The sequence below is a fragment of the Tachyglossus aculeatus genome, chromosome 3 (genome assembly GCF_015852505.1).
Source record: "Tachyglossus aculeatus isolate mTacAcu1 chromosome 3, mTacAcu1.pri, whole genome shotgun sequence".
In the NCBI taxonomy this organism is placed as follows: Eukaryota; Metazoa; Chordata; class Mammalia; order Monotremata; family Tachyglossidae; genus Tachyglossus; species Tachyglossus aculeatus.
The window spans coordinates 96,442,270-96,460,157 of NC_052068.1; the positions used below are offsets into that span (position 1 = coordinate 96,442,270).

At 39.0% G+C, this 17,888-nt stretch overlaps 1 protein-coding gene across 3 annotated transcripts in view; it reads right to left on the reverse strand.

The window, feature by feature from the left end:
* RIT2 (Ras like without CAAX 2) overlaps nucleotides 1–17,888 on the reverse strand; it is a 341,404-nt gene that overhangs the window by 256,209 nt on the left and 67,307 nt on the right. For 2 of the 3 annotated variants that reach the window (XM_038744086.1, XM_038744087.1), the window contains exon 2: nucleotides 4,279–4,335. In XM_038744086.1, coding sequence (XP_038600014.1) covers nucleotides 4,279–4,335 — 57 coding nt within the window. Of the gene's footprint in view, nucleotides 1–4,278; nucleotides 4,336–5,974; nucleotides 6,011–17,888 lie in introns of those variants that run through there. The other variant, XM_038744088.1, reaches the window with a different exon arrangement.

Genomic DNA, 17,888 nt, shown 5'->3' on the forward strand with positions numbered 1-17,888 from the left:
CTCCTTATAAACTGCTGCTTTGTCTGAAGGAACTCTAGCTATAGACTACCAGTCCATTAGCTGTTCAGACCTCAGGATTCTGTAGGTGGCCTCTGGCATGGGATAAGGGTTTGTAGTTTTAGAGACAACACTACCTGCATAGAGCTCTGTCTCAAACTACTAGGTCAGCATTGAGTCTGAGATTTGAGGTATGTAAGTTCAGGGTTCCAAGAAGAATTTTTCCCTGGATCCTCTTGCTCTGGATGGCCTAGTCATAGCTCGTGTTGGAAAGGAAATGTTCAATGTGATTATCACTCATGGGATGTGTTACAGTGACTAATGTAGATTGACCCTTGGAATCTGACCCATTCTCACCCTTATACAAAAGGGAGTAAGCAACCATGGGGGAGAAAAGAAAAAACCAAAGACAATGAAAAAACCCTTTCTATTTTTTTTTCATTATTTACTGGAAGCACATCATAAGAAAACTTAGAAGAAAAATTCAAAGGGGCACACAAAAATGCACACCTAAAGGTTGGAACCCTATAGTCAGTTCTTTGAAAATGTCACACACACACAAAGAAAAACATGAATGCAATTACACCCTTGGGGAAGTATCTTGTTCTAGATCAGCTCACATGATCTCTAAATTATTGGGGCTTAAAACTTCAATATTTTGAGTTCTAATTGGGCAAAGAAAACTTTAGACGAAACAAGAAGAATGAACATCAAGAGGTATTAATTAAATACAGGCTTTGAAATGGTTTCTGATAGAAACTAGTTGCAGCCCTCATCTGTTGACCCTCATCAGACAGAACCAAGACAAAGGAATAGAAAATATTTGATTGCAGGACACACCCTTCTCTCATCCCTGGGGAATTTATGATTAGTTTACTGATGATTGAAAGTGGTCCTATTGGTGCTAAGAAGTATCGCAAATTCCCATGATTTGGGAAATTTGCTAATAAAAATGTTCCTTCAAGGACTCCAAGATTGTCTACTTTATGTACCTACTAACTCTGTTGTATTGTATTCACCTTTGTGCTTAGTACAGTGCTTTGCACACAACAAGTGCTTAATAAATAAGATTGATCAATAGATTGGTTATTACAGCAGGTGGTAGCCATATATTTTAATGGTATTTGTAAAGTCCTTACTATTTTCCTGGCACTGTACTAAATGCTGGGGTAGATACAAGGTTGACAGGTTGGACACAATCTCTGTCACACACGGGCTCACAATCTTAATCCCCATTTTACTAATGAACCCAAGGTCATACAGCAGAGAAGTGGTGGATCTGGGATTAAAAACCAGAACCTTTTGACTTCCAGGCCTATGTTCTATCCACTAGGCAAGCTGCTTCTCCATTTTTGTACTGTGTACTTGGAAAAGCCAATTATTTGGGACTTCAGATTCTTCCAAACAGGTATATTAACTGATGTGCCAATTAGAGAAGGAAAATTCAAAGATGAAAAAAATCAAATTGAGAATAATAAAATACCACGTCACTGCTTCCAAACTCCCACCTTTAAAGACCTTTTATAGCTAGATAAATGTATGATTTCAGCTCTTGGTTAGGAAAGAATGTCCAGATGGGTTCATCTCAAATGATATATGTACCCTGTGATTATCTAATGGAGACATTACCCACTCTTGATTTCTTCCTCTTGAAGGAAGTATTTATGATTTATATCAATTTCCTGTTCTATTCAAGACTAAAGAGTGAGTTTGGAATGAAATACCTGTTTTTGAAACATCAGTATGTATCCAGGGTAAACAACAATGGAAATTAATAAAATGAATAAGATCCACAAGGGTCTGTGTTTTTATAAATGCATTGCTGTGCTGCTGATTGTTTTCAGCTTCCAAAAGGATGACTTTGCAGAAGAAGCTACCATTTTCAGTGATGTAGCTCAGATCACTTGAAGCTGAGGGAACAGGAGATGTATGCTTTCAAGCATGGACCATCAGCTCTGAAATTGATTTTCTTCATCTGTTTTAGGAATTCTGTTTGCACATTCCTTCCAAATTTTTTCAGAGACTTACTGGGGCAATTGTTCCATAAACTAAGAAGCTTGTGGCATGTGTTTAAGTAATGTACTGCTCAGAACATTTCTTGAAATAGTAAAAATACACTTTTTAATTTCATCCCATGACACTTGATTTAGCATTATAATCTATATGTAATAGAGAAAGAGAGAGAAAGGGAAAGGGAGAGGGGGAGGGAGACAGAAGGCAAGAGAGAGGTAAGGAGGGGGAGGTAAGGAGAAGGAGAGAGAGGAGAATGGGGGGAGAGAAAGGGAGTGGCGAGGGAGAGGGAGGGGGAGAGGGAGAGAGAGAGAGAGATATTTCTATGTGGTATCTGTTTTTAGGGGAATATTGATTGGTTGAAGCATATGCAAATTTGGGAGGTACAAAGAAAATTTGGGAAGGTAAATTATTTTATCAAGGCATTTACAAGTTTGCATTTACAACACTATTTATTCTATGAATAACCTGGAGGCACACATGAGGGTTCTGATTGGCCCAGAATCTGAAACAGATTGGCATCAAGACTGATTTGTGATAAGGAAGTGATGTGTCATTCATTCATTCAATTGTATTTACTGAGCGCTTACAGTGTGCAGAGCATTGTACTAAGCACTTGGGAAGTACAAATCGGCCATATATGGAGGTGGTCCCTACCCAATGGGCTCACAGTCTAGAAGGGGGAGACAGACAACAAAACAACAAGTAGACAGGTGTCAATACAGTCAGAATAAATAGAATTATGTCTCCTCCATCACACCCTGGAGCATTCTGCTTTTTCCCTTCAGATGCTTATCTGACCAGCAGAGAGGTCAATCAATCAATCAATCATATTTATTGAGCACTTATTGTGTGCAGAGCACTGTACTAAGCACTTGGGAAGTACAAGCTGGCTACATATAGTGACAGTCCCTACCCAACAGTGGGCTCACAGTCTAGAAGGGGGAGACAGAGAACAAAACCAAACGTACTAACAAAATAAAATAAATAGAATAGATATGTACAAGTAAAATTCCAGTATCAGAGCTAATACACCTGGTCAAATCATGGACCCTACCTCCATGGATCCTCATCACCCACTCCCCATCATAGTTCTGTTGTTGAGACAGGTGATACAACTGACCCATTTGTTTCCCTCTCTTTTCTAAGCTGGGAGCTCACTGTGGGCAGATAATGCATCTGTTGATTGTTACATTGTACTCTCCCAAGCACTTAGTACAGTGCTCTGCACACAGCAGGTGCTCAAATTGAGGAACAGCATGGCTCAGTGAAAAGAGCACAGGCTTGGGAGTCAGAGAATGTGGGTTCTAATCCCGTTTCCATCACTTATCTGCTGTGTGCCCTTGGGCAAGTCACTTAACTTCTCTGTGCCTCAGTTACTGCATCTGAAAAATAGGTATTAAGACAGTGAGCCTCACGTGGGATAACCTGATTACCTTGTATCTACCCCAGCGCTTAGAACAGTGCTCAGCACATAGTAAATGCTTAACAAATACCATTGTTATTATTATTATTATGATATGACTGACTATAAAGAGAAAGAGTGGATTTAAGACTCCATGATAATAAGGGTCTCAGGAGCTGGAGTTCTGACCAGTTGTGGGTGGCACAAAAAGAGCATCTCTCTCAAAGTCTCCTCCCTGTGCTTTCTTTTTCAAAGTCTAGCTTTTTTGTTCTGCTGGGACTCTAGACTTTTCATAGTACATATGCTTTGTGTTTATCATTGCCAGTGGTTTCTCACTGACAGAGAAAAAGCCTTGATTTTTTACACATAAAAAGAATTGCAGAGAAAGCCTCTTTAATTAACAGAGGTCAATTATGGAGATTGAAGGTAGCATTGTCTTTCAGAAAGGAAACAGAACTAGAAACTGGGAGACTTGAGTTGTAGTCCAGACTTTTCTACTTGCCTGTTGTGTTTCCTTGGGCAGGTCACTTAACACCTCTACGCCTCCATTTCCTCATTTGTCAATTAGGAAAAAAATGCCTTTTCTTTTTCCTTCCTTCTTTGACTGTATGTGGTCTCTATTGTTTCTATTTACCCCAGTGCTTAGCATATAGTAGTACTTGATAAATGCCACCATTATAGATGAGGGAACACCAAGAGGAAAGCTACAAAATCTGGATAGTCCTGATAGAACCTCTCAGAATAGTGATTGCCAGGCATGGAATTGAATAATTATAATGCATATTAAATAATATTCTAACATTAAATACCATTCAGAGGGGCAGTTATGAGGAGGAGGAACAAAAGGAAAAGAAGCTGTGACTTACCTATGGTGGGGTCATGATAATCAGGAAACCGGTGACTGATGAATTGCATTGTCATTGCTAAAAGAAAAAGAAAAAATGTTGATAAGTCCATGGGAGTAAATGACATAGGCAATGAGAGTGCTCCTGGCCAAAGTGGCAGTGGCTGATTAATGAAGTCATGTAAGTCCTTCTAGGTGTTAACTTCACACTTGTCAGTTGACTTTTCAAGGAATAGAAAATAGGAATTGAGGCACCGGGGTACAAAAGCGTCCTGAGAGACCTCCTTGGAGCCCAACCTATATCTAGGCAGAGGAAAGACAGCAGAACAAGTTAATCATTTCTTATCTTTTTAGAACTAGGTCCTCGGACTCCCAGGTCATGTTACTTCCACTAGGCAAAATAAACTAAGGAAGGGAATAAACAATAAAAGAAGGTAGAAGAAATAAACCATCCTGTGGTATAGAGCTCTTTCTCCTTGGTTTAATGGATATCTATTTCTGAATATAGATCACATCCTTTCATCCCTGGCTTAAACCAATTTTCAACACATAAATCCTGGGTGTTATAGTAATCAAATTTGTTTTTAATATTTAAATAGTAAAAATGAATATTCAGCAATAGGTGAAAAATCATTTATACCTTCAAATGACTGTTCATGAAGCTGCCTAGGACAATAATGTCTGTATCAGTTTAGAAAGATACACCCAATAAACAAACAGGCCCACAAGGAAGCTCTGAAGTATGTGTGCATGTGGAAAGATGAGTAAATCTCATTTCTACAGAGTTACCATTTTGAAGTAGAGCGTAGGCTGAGCTCTCTGTCTAAACATTTTAACTGCCAAATGGGAAGAAAGAGAAAGTCTGTATTACGTAAAAGCATCACTTAAAAATACTAGTTTCATTTATTGAATGCATGTATTAAATAATAATAATAATAATAATAATGGTATTTGTTAAACACTTACTTTGTGCAAAGGATATAGCACAAAATGCTGGGGAGGTTACAAGGTGATCAGGTTGTTCCGGGGGAGCTCACAGTTTTAATCCCCATTTTACAGATGAGGTAACTGAGGCACAGAGAATTTCAGTGACTTGCCCAAAGTCACACAGCTGACAGTTGGTGGAGCCGAGATTTGAACCCATGACCTCTGACTCCAAAGCCCGTGCGCTTTACACTGAGCCACGCTGCTTCTCAGTGTGGAGAAATATGGACTAATATGAAATATGGACTAATAGCCTTGTCTCAAACTGCAAACTTCATATTCACTGAAAAAATTGTTTTGGGCAATTGGGAATATATATGTGTGTGTATATATCTGGAATACATATATATGTGTATATATATATGTGTATATATATATATGTATTCCAGATATATATATATATGTGTATATATATATATATATATTTATATTTATATATATCTGGAATACATATATATACACATATATATATTTCCCCGGATGAATCATGTCCATTTAGTTATGTTGTGTATCAACACATAATTCCACTGAACTTCTCTGAGCCTCAGTTACCTCATCTGGAAAATGGGGAATAAGTCTGTGAGCCCCACGTGGGACAACTTGATTACTCTATATCTGCCCCAGCTCTTAGAACAGTGCTTTGCACATAGTAAGCGCTAAATAGATGCCATTGTTATTATTATTAGTAGTAGTAATAGAACCCTGATTTACACCAAAATAAATCTGATATTTACCAGAAACCTCATCCATACGTTTTCAGACTTTTCACTAGGTGGTGCTCAGGAGAATAGTCAGGAGAAATTAACAACCTAAAACCAAAACTGAAGAACCTCTGATTTAACAATCATAGAGATGCAAGAAATCACTCCAGGAAAGATTGCAGTACAAAGTGAAATAATGATTTCTGTCTTTTTCTTAAAATTTTCCCAAACAACCTCTTTGACCTACACCTATACAACCAGACAGAGAAAATATTGTCAAGTCCTATGAGATGGATATACCTGGGCTCCCACAATTTAGGGTTTCAGAACAATCCTCAAAAATAAATCTGCTATGGATTTTCTTGGTCCAGTCAGTCATATAGACACCTGACATGGATTTTGATGATGGATTGAATGCTCTAATGGAAACCTGCTGCTAACTTCCCATTTGAGAAAATCCTCTATTCCTCAAATCCTCTGGCCTACCACTGAGACAAACACAAGAAAAAGGAGCCAGCTGAGCTTTGTTCTAAAGTATCAAAAGTAATTAAAATGATTGATTTGTAAAAGTTTCTTTTTTGTTTTACAAAGTGCCATGAACCTTAATACCTTAGAGGGAACTCCTAGTTTTGGATCATTTAGAAACCATAATGAACCAAATAGATCCCAGATTGAAGGCAAGAGAAATAAATCTGGGGTGCATAAAAAGAAGTGCATGTCAAGGAGTCAAATGGATGGGGTAGACTGATGTTTTTGTGATTTCTGGAACAATATTCTAGTTCAGCTGGTCCAGAAATCAACTTAATCTTAAAAATATCTTGCTATATCCTCCTCTTTGTGCCTGTTCTTTGATAACTTAGATCCAAATTTGTTCTGCCTTAGGTATTCACTTCATTTACTTAAGAACCTTTAAGGACAGCCTATGCACTTAGTAAGTGCTCAATAAATACCATTCACTGAGTTATCTCAGCTTTAGAAATCTTAAGAGTAATATGCTGGATCACTTTAACCACCAGGGTGTTAGGATATTTCTTTCGCAATGCTTTAAGAGGAGAAATCCCTTGCTGTCCCTTATGGACACTCCATGGTTTATGAAAACTCCCTTAAGTCAATGCAGAAAGTCTTCTGTTATGTTTCCAAACAATCATATTTACTGAGCACTCACTGCATGCGGAATACTGTAAAAGGAACTTGGGAGAGAACAATATAGGTGCAGGTCAAAGAGCTTTGATATTAACATTCCCTGCCCACAACGAGCTTACAGTCTAGAGGACTTCCTTCAGATGACCTTAAGACATTCTTTGGAAGTAGTGATCGAATATTTCTCCCCATTTCAAATTAAAGTATGTGTGGCTACCAATATAACAGGGAAAATCACTGATTGCTATTGCAGATTAACACATTAAACAACCACAGAACAAAAACATAGCAGTAAATATATGCTACGCTGTGCCATATGTGCTGGCATATGAGTAAATATATATATATTGTGAAGGAAATTTGCCTCACTTCTGTGTTCAATTAATTTCTTTCACTTTGAAGAGAGCGTAAGTTCAGCTTTGTCATAGAGAAGGAAGTGAACAATTTAGCCCTTATTATCACATTTGTCCCACACCACCCTCAAAAGTATGACTTACTCCCCCTATAAAAATGGGAACATTGTCATTTGTCAATTAAGCTTTAGGTTTTTATTTTACTAGTACCACCATGGCTTAAATGGTAGGTAGGTGAGACCCTGCAGAGCAGAATTAGTTATTGGAGTTGTGGCAACTCCTCCCTTGGAAATGTGAAGGAATAAAAAGTAGACTGTAAACTCCTTGTATGGAGGGATTGTGTCTACCATCTCTATTGCTCTGCATTTTGCCAGGTTTTGCACACACAGTAAGCACTAATTGAATAGCACTGATTGATTGATGGATAAATCCAACTCTTCAAGAAGCCTGAGTAATGGACAGTTCCAATTATTCTGTCTGATTATTCATCCTGGACTCAGACAAATTCTTAGTGATCTAAGGATCAGAACTTCAATGGAAAGAAGCACTTGGTGCTTCTTTTGTAATTTCTCTTGTGAAGTAAGACCCTGAATAATAGACCTTTGATCATTCCTTTTTGCTTTATGAAAATGGTTAAGTTTGCATATCTTACCTGCATCCTTCTTCTGGAGGACAGGTGCATTTACATAAGATTTGAATAGGTAGAAATGGTCAGACCCTTGTTATTTAAAATATGCTTTTTGAAGACCTTTATGAAGAAATGACTTCATAATTTGAAACTGTAAACCCCAAGAGAGCAGGGATTGGGTCCTGACCACATCAAGGTGAAGATGATGACATTAGCAACTGTACAAAGCACTTGGGAGAGCACAGTATACAGTGCTGTTAGACACATTTTCTGACCACAAGAAGCTTGCAGTTTAGAAGGGGAAATAGACATCAATATAAATAACAGATGTGTATGTAAGTGCTGTGGGGCTGAGGGTGGTGTGAATATCAAGTGCTCAAAGGCCATTCACCCAAAATCATACTCAGTTTACACATACTAAATAATCTGGTGAGGTTAAATCATTGGTGGTGTGGGGGCAAGGCAATGAATTCTCATTTTGTGACACTATTCTCCGTCAGTAAACTGATAGACCTGAATTAATGCTTTGCTCAAAATATTAGAGATCTCCCACCCCAAGATTATTAGCTGGTATTTTCCATAGTCAGTAAATTCCTTTTCCAAAAAAGTAATGAGAAAGCAGTGTGACTTGGGTGCAATATTTCATTTTAGAAAGTAATAAATATTTCTTCATCATTTTCCTGTTCAAAACTGACCATCTGTAGTCTCTACCCAGGCTCCTCTGAAACTCTGAGGAATAAAACCAGTGATGTTGCAAGATTTTGCAGACAGATTCATGTGCTGTTTTTAGTACAAATTTATGCAAAACAATAAGCGTTTTATTTAAATGTAACTTTAAAATAGAATGATAAAGTGGAATAGCTGAATAATAAAATGGAAATGTAAATAAATCCATGCACATGCAAAATAGAAGTCTCACCAAAGATATGTTTATGGTAAAAAAATTACTCTGTTTAACCTGCTACTCTTCTTAGAAAATCCTGTGAGATGCAGTTTGCCCTTAAAAATATGATATTTAATGAATATTTTGTAAGGCCTTGAAAAGCACTCCTTTTAAGTGACATATGTTAGTCACATGGCCACTAATATAAAGCAAAAGGATCATTGTTTTAGAATATATCAGGTTCTGCCAGAAAGTCATTTGTGCCATAAGTAAATGCAGTTTTCCATAGATGGAAGGATTCAGGTTTGCTACCATTGTTTAACCCATTGTTGCAATGTTTCCTGCAAGTAAAAAATAAACTTTCCAAACTCATCAGTTGATTTTCACTTCTGTTTCAAATTATACCTATTCAACATTTACTACACTCAATTGCATACACTGAGCACTTGTGCAGAGCACAAGTAAGCACAGAGCACTGAGCACTTGTACAGTGTGCAGAGCACTGTACTAAGCACTTGGGAGAATACCATGCAATAAACTGGCAGACACAAACCCTGCTCACAAAGAGTTTATAGACTAGGAGAGATAGATATTAAACTAAATTAGAGGCAGGGAAAATTCTTCTGTATAAAAGTGCTGTGGGTCTGGGGTGAATATCAAGTGCTTAAAGAGCACAGATCAAAGTGCATAGGTGAATAAGTGAAACGAGGGTTTAGTCAGGGAAGGCCTTTTACAGGAAGTATGATTTTAGTTTGAGTTTGAAGATAGGGGTTGAGGTGGTGTGCCAGATATGAAGGAGGAGGGAGTACAAGGGCCGTGGAAGGATGTGGGCAAGGGGACTGCAGTGAGACAAAACAAGATTATGGTACAGTGAGTAGGCTGGCATATGAGGGAAATGGGGATAAAATACTTCCTTCCTCTTAAGTTCTGACCCCTGTGTTGGTCAGAGACTCTATATTTCATTCTCTTATATTTATCAGCAAACAGTGTACCTTAATAAATGCAATTGTTATTACTATTAGTCTTACTAAAATGTGTTCTATGCCACCCCATGTTTAATAGAACTCCTTGCTACCCTCCCAATTACCTTGCCATATATTTCAGCTAAAAGAAGAGTATCAGCCTGCAGCAAATCCAAGAGTTCCTCCATAGACCAAAGACTCAAGAAATCACAGCAAAACAGTCAGAAAAAAAAAAACAGAAAAGCAAATTACATTCCTCATTAGGCTTACTGCCAGGTATTTATTAAGCAGTATCCTGGCTCCAGAGATGACTACCATAAATTTTTCAAAGCCCAAATATGTAGGGCGGCATTTATCTTCAGAGTTGATCCAATTGGTCAAAAGTAACTACTCGGTTAAGTTTGTAAAACCGGGAAATGCACTGACCTTTCTCTCTCAGTTTTTTTAAAAAGGAATCTTGAGTCTGTGAAATCATCAAAAAGCATCATTCAAAATATGATGCTGAACATCACCATTAAACATTCCAGGGAATGATGAATGTCTCAATTAACTGTGTCTTTCTCAAATTGGTGTAAATTGAAAAGAAAAAAACAGTTTAAAGAAGCTTAGCATTGTGATTTATTTATCAAGAAACATGAAATAAACCTCAGAAACTAAGTGTGGGATGTACAGCTTGTTTGTACACTCTACATGACGTGCCTGAAATTACCTTTCCAACACTGAACTCCCTGGGATTCTACTGTCAAGGTGCAGGGCTCTTATTAGTACTGGCATTCTAAGCTAGTGTGGGTGTTTCCTGTTCTTGCCCTAAAATTACTGATGGCAATTATTGATGCCAATAAATGGAAGTGGCCTTTTTCCTCCCGGGTGTAAATCCTCATCCATTTCTTCATAAAGAGCTCAGGATGGAAAGTTCCATCCCAGCAAATTACTTGATTCAATCTTGACTGTCAGTTGGTATTTCTTTCGAAAAGAGATAGGTGTGGGAATGATTGGATATAACCAGTAGGTCCATTGCTTTGCAGCCCTGACAGGATATGACTTTTTGGTGCATGATCTTCTAGAATACTTATTTCTACCCAGGTAAAGTTTGGGAAAGTGAAAATCAACCTTAGAAAGGCCCTGAAGCAATATAATTTTTTCTGTGTGTTGTTATAGCTCAAAGCATGAAGGGGGCATTAGATGAATCACAAAAAAATTGAATGATCATTTCAACCCTGGACTCTTTTGATACCTTAAGCTGCATATACATGAATTTGGATGCAAACCTGTTTGATTCAGGTGTCTTTACCCAACTCCATAAACAAAAAACAGTGATGAATTTGATTCTCCCCTGGAAGGGGGTAAAACACAACTCACATGCAACAGGGAGGGTAGAAAACGGATTAACTCCCTTCCACTTCCTCCCAAATTCCCCATCTGCAGTTCAGTTTAAGTTCAGGTTCAGTCAGGGAATTCCTCAAACTCGAAAGCTTGTTGCAGTTGTGTAGTGGCATGCAGCAAGTGAGAGCCTTGCCCTCCTGTGGGACATATTGGAGCAAGCAGGAATAGTCCTGGGCAGCAACAGGGCAGACAGTGGAGGGGACATGAACCCTGCACCTCTGCCACTGGCCATCATTCAAATACAGCAATATGGCCATGGAGAAACTCGAGCTCTTGAGATGCAGGTTTGTGAGGAAGGGTGGGAGAAGCAGCATGGCCTAGTGGAAAGAGCACAGGCCTAAAGGCTTGGGAGTCAGGGGCCCTGTGTTCTAATCCCAGCTCTGTCACATGTCTGCTCAGTGACCTTGGGCAAATCACTTAGTGCTTGGCACATAGTAAGCGCTTAACAAATACAATTATTATTATTATTAACTTTTATGGATCTCAGTTCTATCATTTGTAAAATGAGGATTAAGACTGTGAGTCCCATATGGGACACGGACTGTGTCCAACCTTATTATCTTGTATCTACTCCAGTGCTTAGCACAAAGTAAGCACTTAAATACCATAAAAGAGGTTGAGATAGTCTCACTCCCACCATAAAACTGTGGAGAGGGGTGTAAGGGTCCTTCTATGACTTTGGAACAGCATGTTTTCCTGCTCTGAAGTTGTTCTTCCAAGTGATCTTGCCTTGATAAATGTTAGTCTCCTACATAGAGCTCACCTCCTCCAGGAGGCCTTCCCAGACTGAGCCCCCTCCTTCCTCTCCCCTTCATCCCCATCCCCCCGCCTTACCTCCTTCCCCTCCCCACAGCACCTATATATATGTATATATGTTTGTACATATTTATTACTCTATTTTACATGTACATATTTATTCTGTTCATTTAATTTTGTTAATATGTTTTGTTTTGTTGTCTGTCTCCCCCTTCTAGACTGTGAACCCGCTGTTGGGTAGGGACCGTCTCTATATGTTGTCAACTTGTACTTCCCAAGCGCTTAGTACAGTGCTCTACACACAGTAAGCGCTCAATACGATTGAATGAATGAATGAAAATAATAATGATAATAATAGCAGTGGCATATAATATGGTAAGCAATGGGGAAGACAGAAGGTTATCAGATCAGAAACAGCCCCAGTTCCATGTGAGGCTGACAGTCTATTTTATCCCCATTTTACAGATGAGGAAATTGAGGCCCAGAGAGGTTAAGTAACTTGTTCAAGGTCACAGAGTAGGCCGGTGGAAAAGATGAGACATGAAACCAAATAGCCTGATTACTGTTCTAATATCACTAGGCCTCACTGTCTCAAATGTAGTTGAATAGACAAGCACAACATTACAGTAAAACAAGCATGCATTAATGGAACCAAATTCAGCCTACAATAATTCACTTGGTCAAACAACCAAAATGTAGACTATTTTTTCAGGGCCTTTTCAGTGTATCAGGCCCTGATTTCCTTGATGCTCCTGATTTCCAGAAACCTTCATTTTTGTTGTTGTTCCTTAATTTTAATGGTATTTGCTCAACATTAGTTTATGTTAAGCTCTGTTCTAAAGGCTGGGATAGATACAAGTTAATCAAATCATGAACAAACTTTGTCCCACAGGGGTTCACAGTCTATGTAGGAGGGAGTCAGGTATTAAATTCCCATTTTACAGTTAAGAAAACTGAGGAACAGAGAAGTGATTTGCCCAAGGTCACACAGAAGACAAGTGGTGGAGCCGGGATTAGGATGCAGGTCCTTAGACTTCCAGGCTCTTTCCACTAGGCCATGCTCTCTCCAGTTCAAATCTGTTATCACATATTCCAGATCTTGCATTGGGTGAGTGCCCAGCCCTGGATTAGAAGTGCCTCTGTGTACGAGACAGGCTTGGTCCAACACACATTGAGTGGAGAACAGAATTCAAATTGAAACCTCAGGAAAGGAATGGGTGAGGGATGGCCCTGGACCTACAAACTTTCACTTTTTACCCTTTTTCTTTCATGTTAACTATCATATTCTTTTATATTTATGTGTCTTTGCTCTCCCTCCCGGCAATGAAAAGCCTAGAGGGTGGGGGTCATGTCTTCTGATTTTATTGTATTCTCTCTAGTGATTAGTCCAGTGTTCTGCTCACAGCAGGAATACAGTAAACACTACTAATGGCTTGATTGTTGGATTAATCAATTGCACCCTACTCTTTCTTATACTTTGTTTCCTATCTCTTGAGTACTCCCAAGTTCTTATGTGTTGCTTTCACCCTAAGAAATGAATAAGTAGATATATGTTGGGAGACTCTCAAAGTAAGACACCACTTTCCTTCATTCCAACCCAATGTTTCTGCAGACACTCCACAAAACAAATTTACTTGTTACCATAGGAAGATTGCCAGCTATCCTCCTGCACTTCACTATTGTGTCTGAAAAGACAATGCCCTGACAGTGTTAGTAATGGAAAGCATTTAAATGAGGCCAAATCTCTTGCCGGCTGCAGTATGCCCCTGTTATGCCAAGGTACATAAAACAAGATTTATTCAAGAAAAGGAACTAAAACTCTTCTCTTTTTTTTCGCAATCAGTAGATGAATTGTCATAGGAATAGAGTTCTTTGATAAACATTCCCCTCCTTATCCAATATTTACTTTTTAGTAAATCCTAATTAAACTTCCCAGATCACCCATATTTTTCTAATTATTTAAGCATGAGTCTTCTTTATATAAATCAACTGTACTATTTAACTTTTTAATTATAAATGTAATAAAAGCTAATGTGGTAATTAATGGCTGCAGTTAAGAGGAAGAAAATGGTCTTATTATCCATTGTTCAAAGGAAGATAAAGAAGAAGAAAGAAGGGTAGGGGCAAGGGTAATTCATAAGAGATTACTTCTGGTTACTATTGGCACAGTTCTCTAACAATTTCCACCGTTGGTCTGAATCACTGCCATCTCCTATTTGACTTTCTACTTTTAAGGATGGTTGCAGGGAAATGGGCAGGGCAGTAAAGAAAACCAGATGATTAAAGAGATGTAAAATGGAAACTCAGAACAAAGGTTAAAAGAGTTGACGCTCAGTCTGCAAAAGACTAAGTTATGTATTGATTTTTAATTATCTAAGTTATTGACCTAGGACTTTCCATCACCATTCAAGAATGGTAACTTGTGCATAGGAAAACACGGAAGAGTGATCACATTTATTTTCATGGAGTCCCAGTCATATATTTTTGGTATATAATTGGGGACCCTTTTGAAGGAAATTTGTGCTTTGCATGGAAAATTTAGTTTACCTAAGTCACATTAAATTTGTCATAAAACTACGCTCAACACACTGATGCTACAAACTTGGGATGCTTTCGGAAGAAAGCACTGTCTTGTGTTCGGCAACTGAAAAAAAAACAACTGAAAAATTAAGCAGCTTCCAAGAACAGATGCAGATGGAACAAAAGCACTTTAACCACGAAAGGAAATATTTACAACAAGGAGAAACTGTAGATAGACAAACAGGATTATTATTATTAAAGACTGTGCAATTTCTTTAAGACTGTGTGTTATTTTTTTAAAATTAATATATGCAAATAATGGACTGAGATCCCCTTTTATTTTCTTAAAAAAGGGCATCCCAGCATTAAGGCACATTCTTGGAGACAGGGGATTGGACTGCAAAAGCAGTTGTGGTGTTTTCCAGTTCTTTGAATTTATAATATCATTCTTTGTAAACATCCATTTTTCTAATTGCAAAGTTAGACTCTATAATTTGATCTCTCAATCTCAGAAGGGAAATTACTCCACAAGGAGAAATAACTGCGGTCTAAAGAATTTGGTTAAATTATTGGTTTCAGCTTTGAATCACTCTGTGTTTATGGGACAGTCACTTTGGGAGTAGCTTCATGCATTAAGAGTAAGATGCTATTGAAACAGTGTCTTGGGGCCTTCTTGCACCATAAGCTACCCAGCCATATATTGGTTTTGCATTATGTGATTTATGGAATAAATCATGTGCATTTAGTACTCTGGCCTGAATTAAATTTTCTCAATGGATCTATATTTTTGTGTTATTCTCAAATACACCCCCATCTGTGTACTTGAGAATCAGATACACTGAAGTAATCCAGGACCTATAAGTACCTTTTTATGAAAAAAGTCTGAAAATAGAATTAATGCTGTTTATGCCTTGGTTTAGATTACCAAATACAGCAAATTCAACAGCTAAAAAGTGATGTTACACTTTTGCTCACATTGTCTGCTGTGTGGCTTTGGGCAAGTCGCTTGGCTTCTCTGGGCCTCGGTTCCCTCATCTGTAAAATGGGGATGAAGACTGTGAGCCCCACGTGGGACAACCTCATTACCTTTTATCTACCCCAGCAATTAGAACAGTGCTTGGCACATAGTAAGCGCTTAACTAATACCAACATTATTATTATTATTATTCAAATCCTAGGCATTTATCCACTTTGGGTAGGTGAATTTCTTCCAGGGCAGAACAGGCCTGGAGTTTACTGTTGAACAACATTTTACTCAAGTCCTAATATTCACTGATTCATATATTACACAGTTTTCAGGGCCACTCTCATCTTTATGGTTCAAGTACCGGTCAGATCAGAAACACAGTCTGTGCCAGACTCACAGCTCTATTGCAGTGAAAACAGGATCTAGGCTTCCTAATAAAGCAAGATTTAAAACAAATAGTTGGAAACAAAGCCCCTAATATTTCTAAGGTATTTTTTCAGCAATTAAACCTTTCTTGCTATATCCTAACTGCCCAAGCTTGTTTAATTTAACACATTGCTTAACCAAATTGAAAACCCATATTCATATAAAGCAAATGAAGTGTTTGTTGGTTTTGGTACAGTTAAAAGGTACAGACATTTCTCAAATGTTTAGATCTCTTTTGTGAATTGTCCTACTGCTGAAGACCTAATAAAGGATTTATTTAGCTAATAATAATAGTGGTGGTACTGAAGTGTTTATTATGTGCCAAGCACTGTATTAAGTGCCGGGGTAGCGATACACTAAGCATGTTGAACACAGTCCCAGTCCCACATGGGGCTCATAGTCTTAATTCCCATTTTACAGATGAGGTAACAGGCACAGAGAAATAAAGCGACTTCCCCAAGGCCCACAGCAGACAATCAATCAATCAATCAATCATATTTATTGAGCACTTACTATGTGCAGAGCACTGTACTAAGCGCTTGGGAAGTACAAATTGGCAACACATAGAGACAGTCCCTACCCAACAGTGGGCTCACAGTCTAAAAGGGGGAGACAGAGAACAGAACCAAACATACCAACAAAATAAAATAAATAGGATAGAAATGTACAAGTAAAATAAATAAATAAATAAATAGAGTAATAAATATGTACAACCATATATACATATATACAGGTGTTGTGGGGAAGGGAAGGAGGTAAGACGGAGGATGGAGAGGGGGACGAGGGGGAGAGGAAAGAAGGGGCTCAGTCTAGGAAGGCCTCCTGGAGGAGGTGAGCTCTCAGCAGGGCCTTGAAGGGAGGAAGAGAGCTAGCTTGGCGGATGGGCAGAGGGAGGGCATTCCAGGCCCGGGGGATGACGTGGGCCGGGGGTCGATGGCGGGACAGGCGAGAACGAGGTACAGTGAGGAGATTAGCGGTGGAGGAGTGGAGGGTGCGGGCTGGGCAGTAGAAGGAGAGAAGGGAGGTGAGGTAGGAGGGGGCCAGGTGATGGAGAGCCTTGAAGCCCAGGGTGAGGAGTTTCTGCCTGATGCGCAGATTGATCGGTAGCCATTGGAGGTTTTTGAGGAGGGGAGTAATATGCCCAGAGCGTTTCTGGACAAAGATAATCCGGGCAGCAGCATGAAGTATGGATTGAAGTGGAGAGAGACACGAGGATGGGATATCAGAGAGAAGGCTAGTGCAGTAGTCCAGACGGGATAGGATGAGAGCTTGAATGAGCAGGGTAGCGGTTTGGATGGAGAGGAAAGGGCGGATCTTGGCAATGTTGCGGAGCTGAGTCCGGCAGGTTTTGGTGACGGCTTGGATGTGAAGTGCTGGAGCTAAGATTAGAACCCACGTCCTTTTGACTAAGATCCCCATGTTCTACCACTAGGCCACACTGATTACTATGTGCCTGGCACTGTTTTAAGCAATGAGATAGGCACAAAAAAAACAGGTTGGACATAGTCCCTGTCCCACAGAGAGCTCCCTGTCTTAATCCCCATTTTTCATATGAGGTAAACAAGCACAGAGAGGTTGAGCGACTTTCCCAAAGCCACATGGCAGACAAGTGAGCTCACTGTAGGCAGGGAACATGTCTCCCAATTCTGTTGTATTGTATTTGCCCAAGCACTAAGTACAGTGCTCTGCACACAATAAGCACTTAATAAATAACATTTATGATGATGATGATAAAGTGACAGAGCCTGGATTACAACCTAGGTCTTCTAACTCACTAGGCAACACTGCTTCCATATAATTGCTCTTTGAATTTTCATCCCTAAACATTCCTGCCACAATCCCAACTCCCCCTTTAGCATCCCATGATGGTCAGTCAATTCAGAGATTTATCCCAGCTTCTCTCGGATTTACAAATATTTTCAGCCTCCA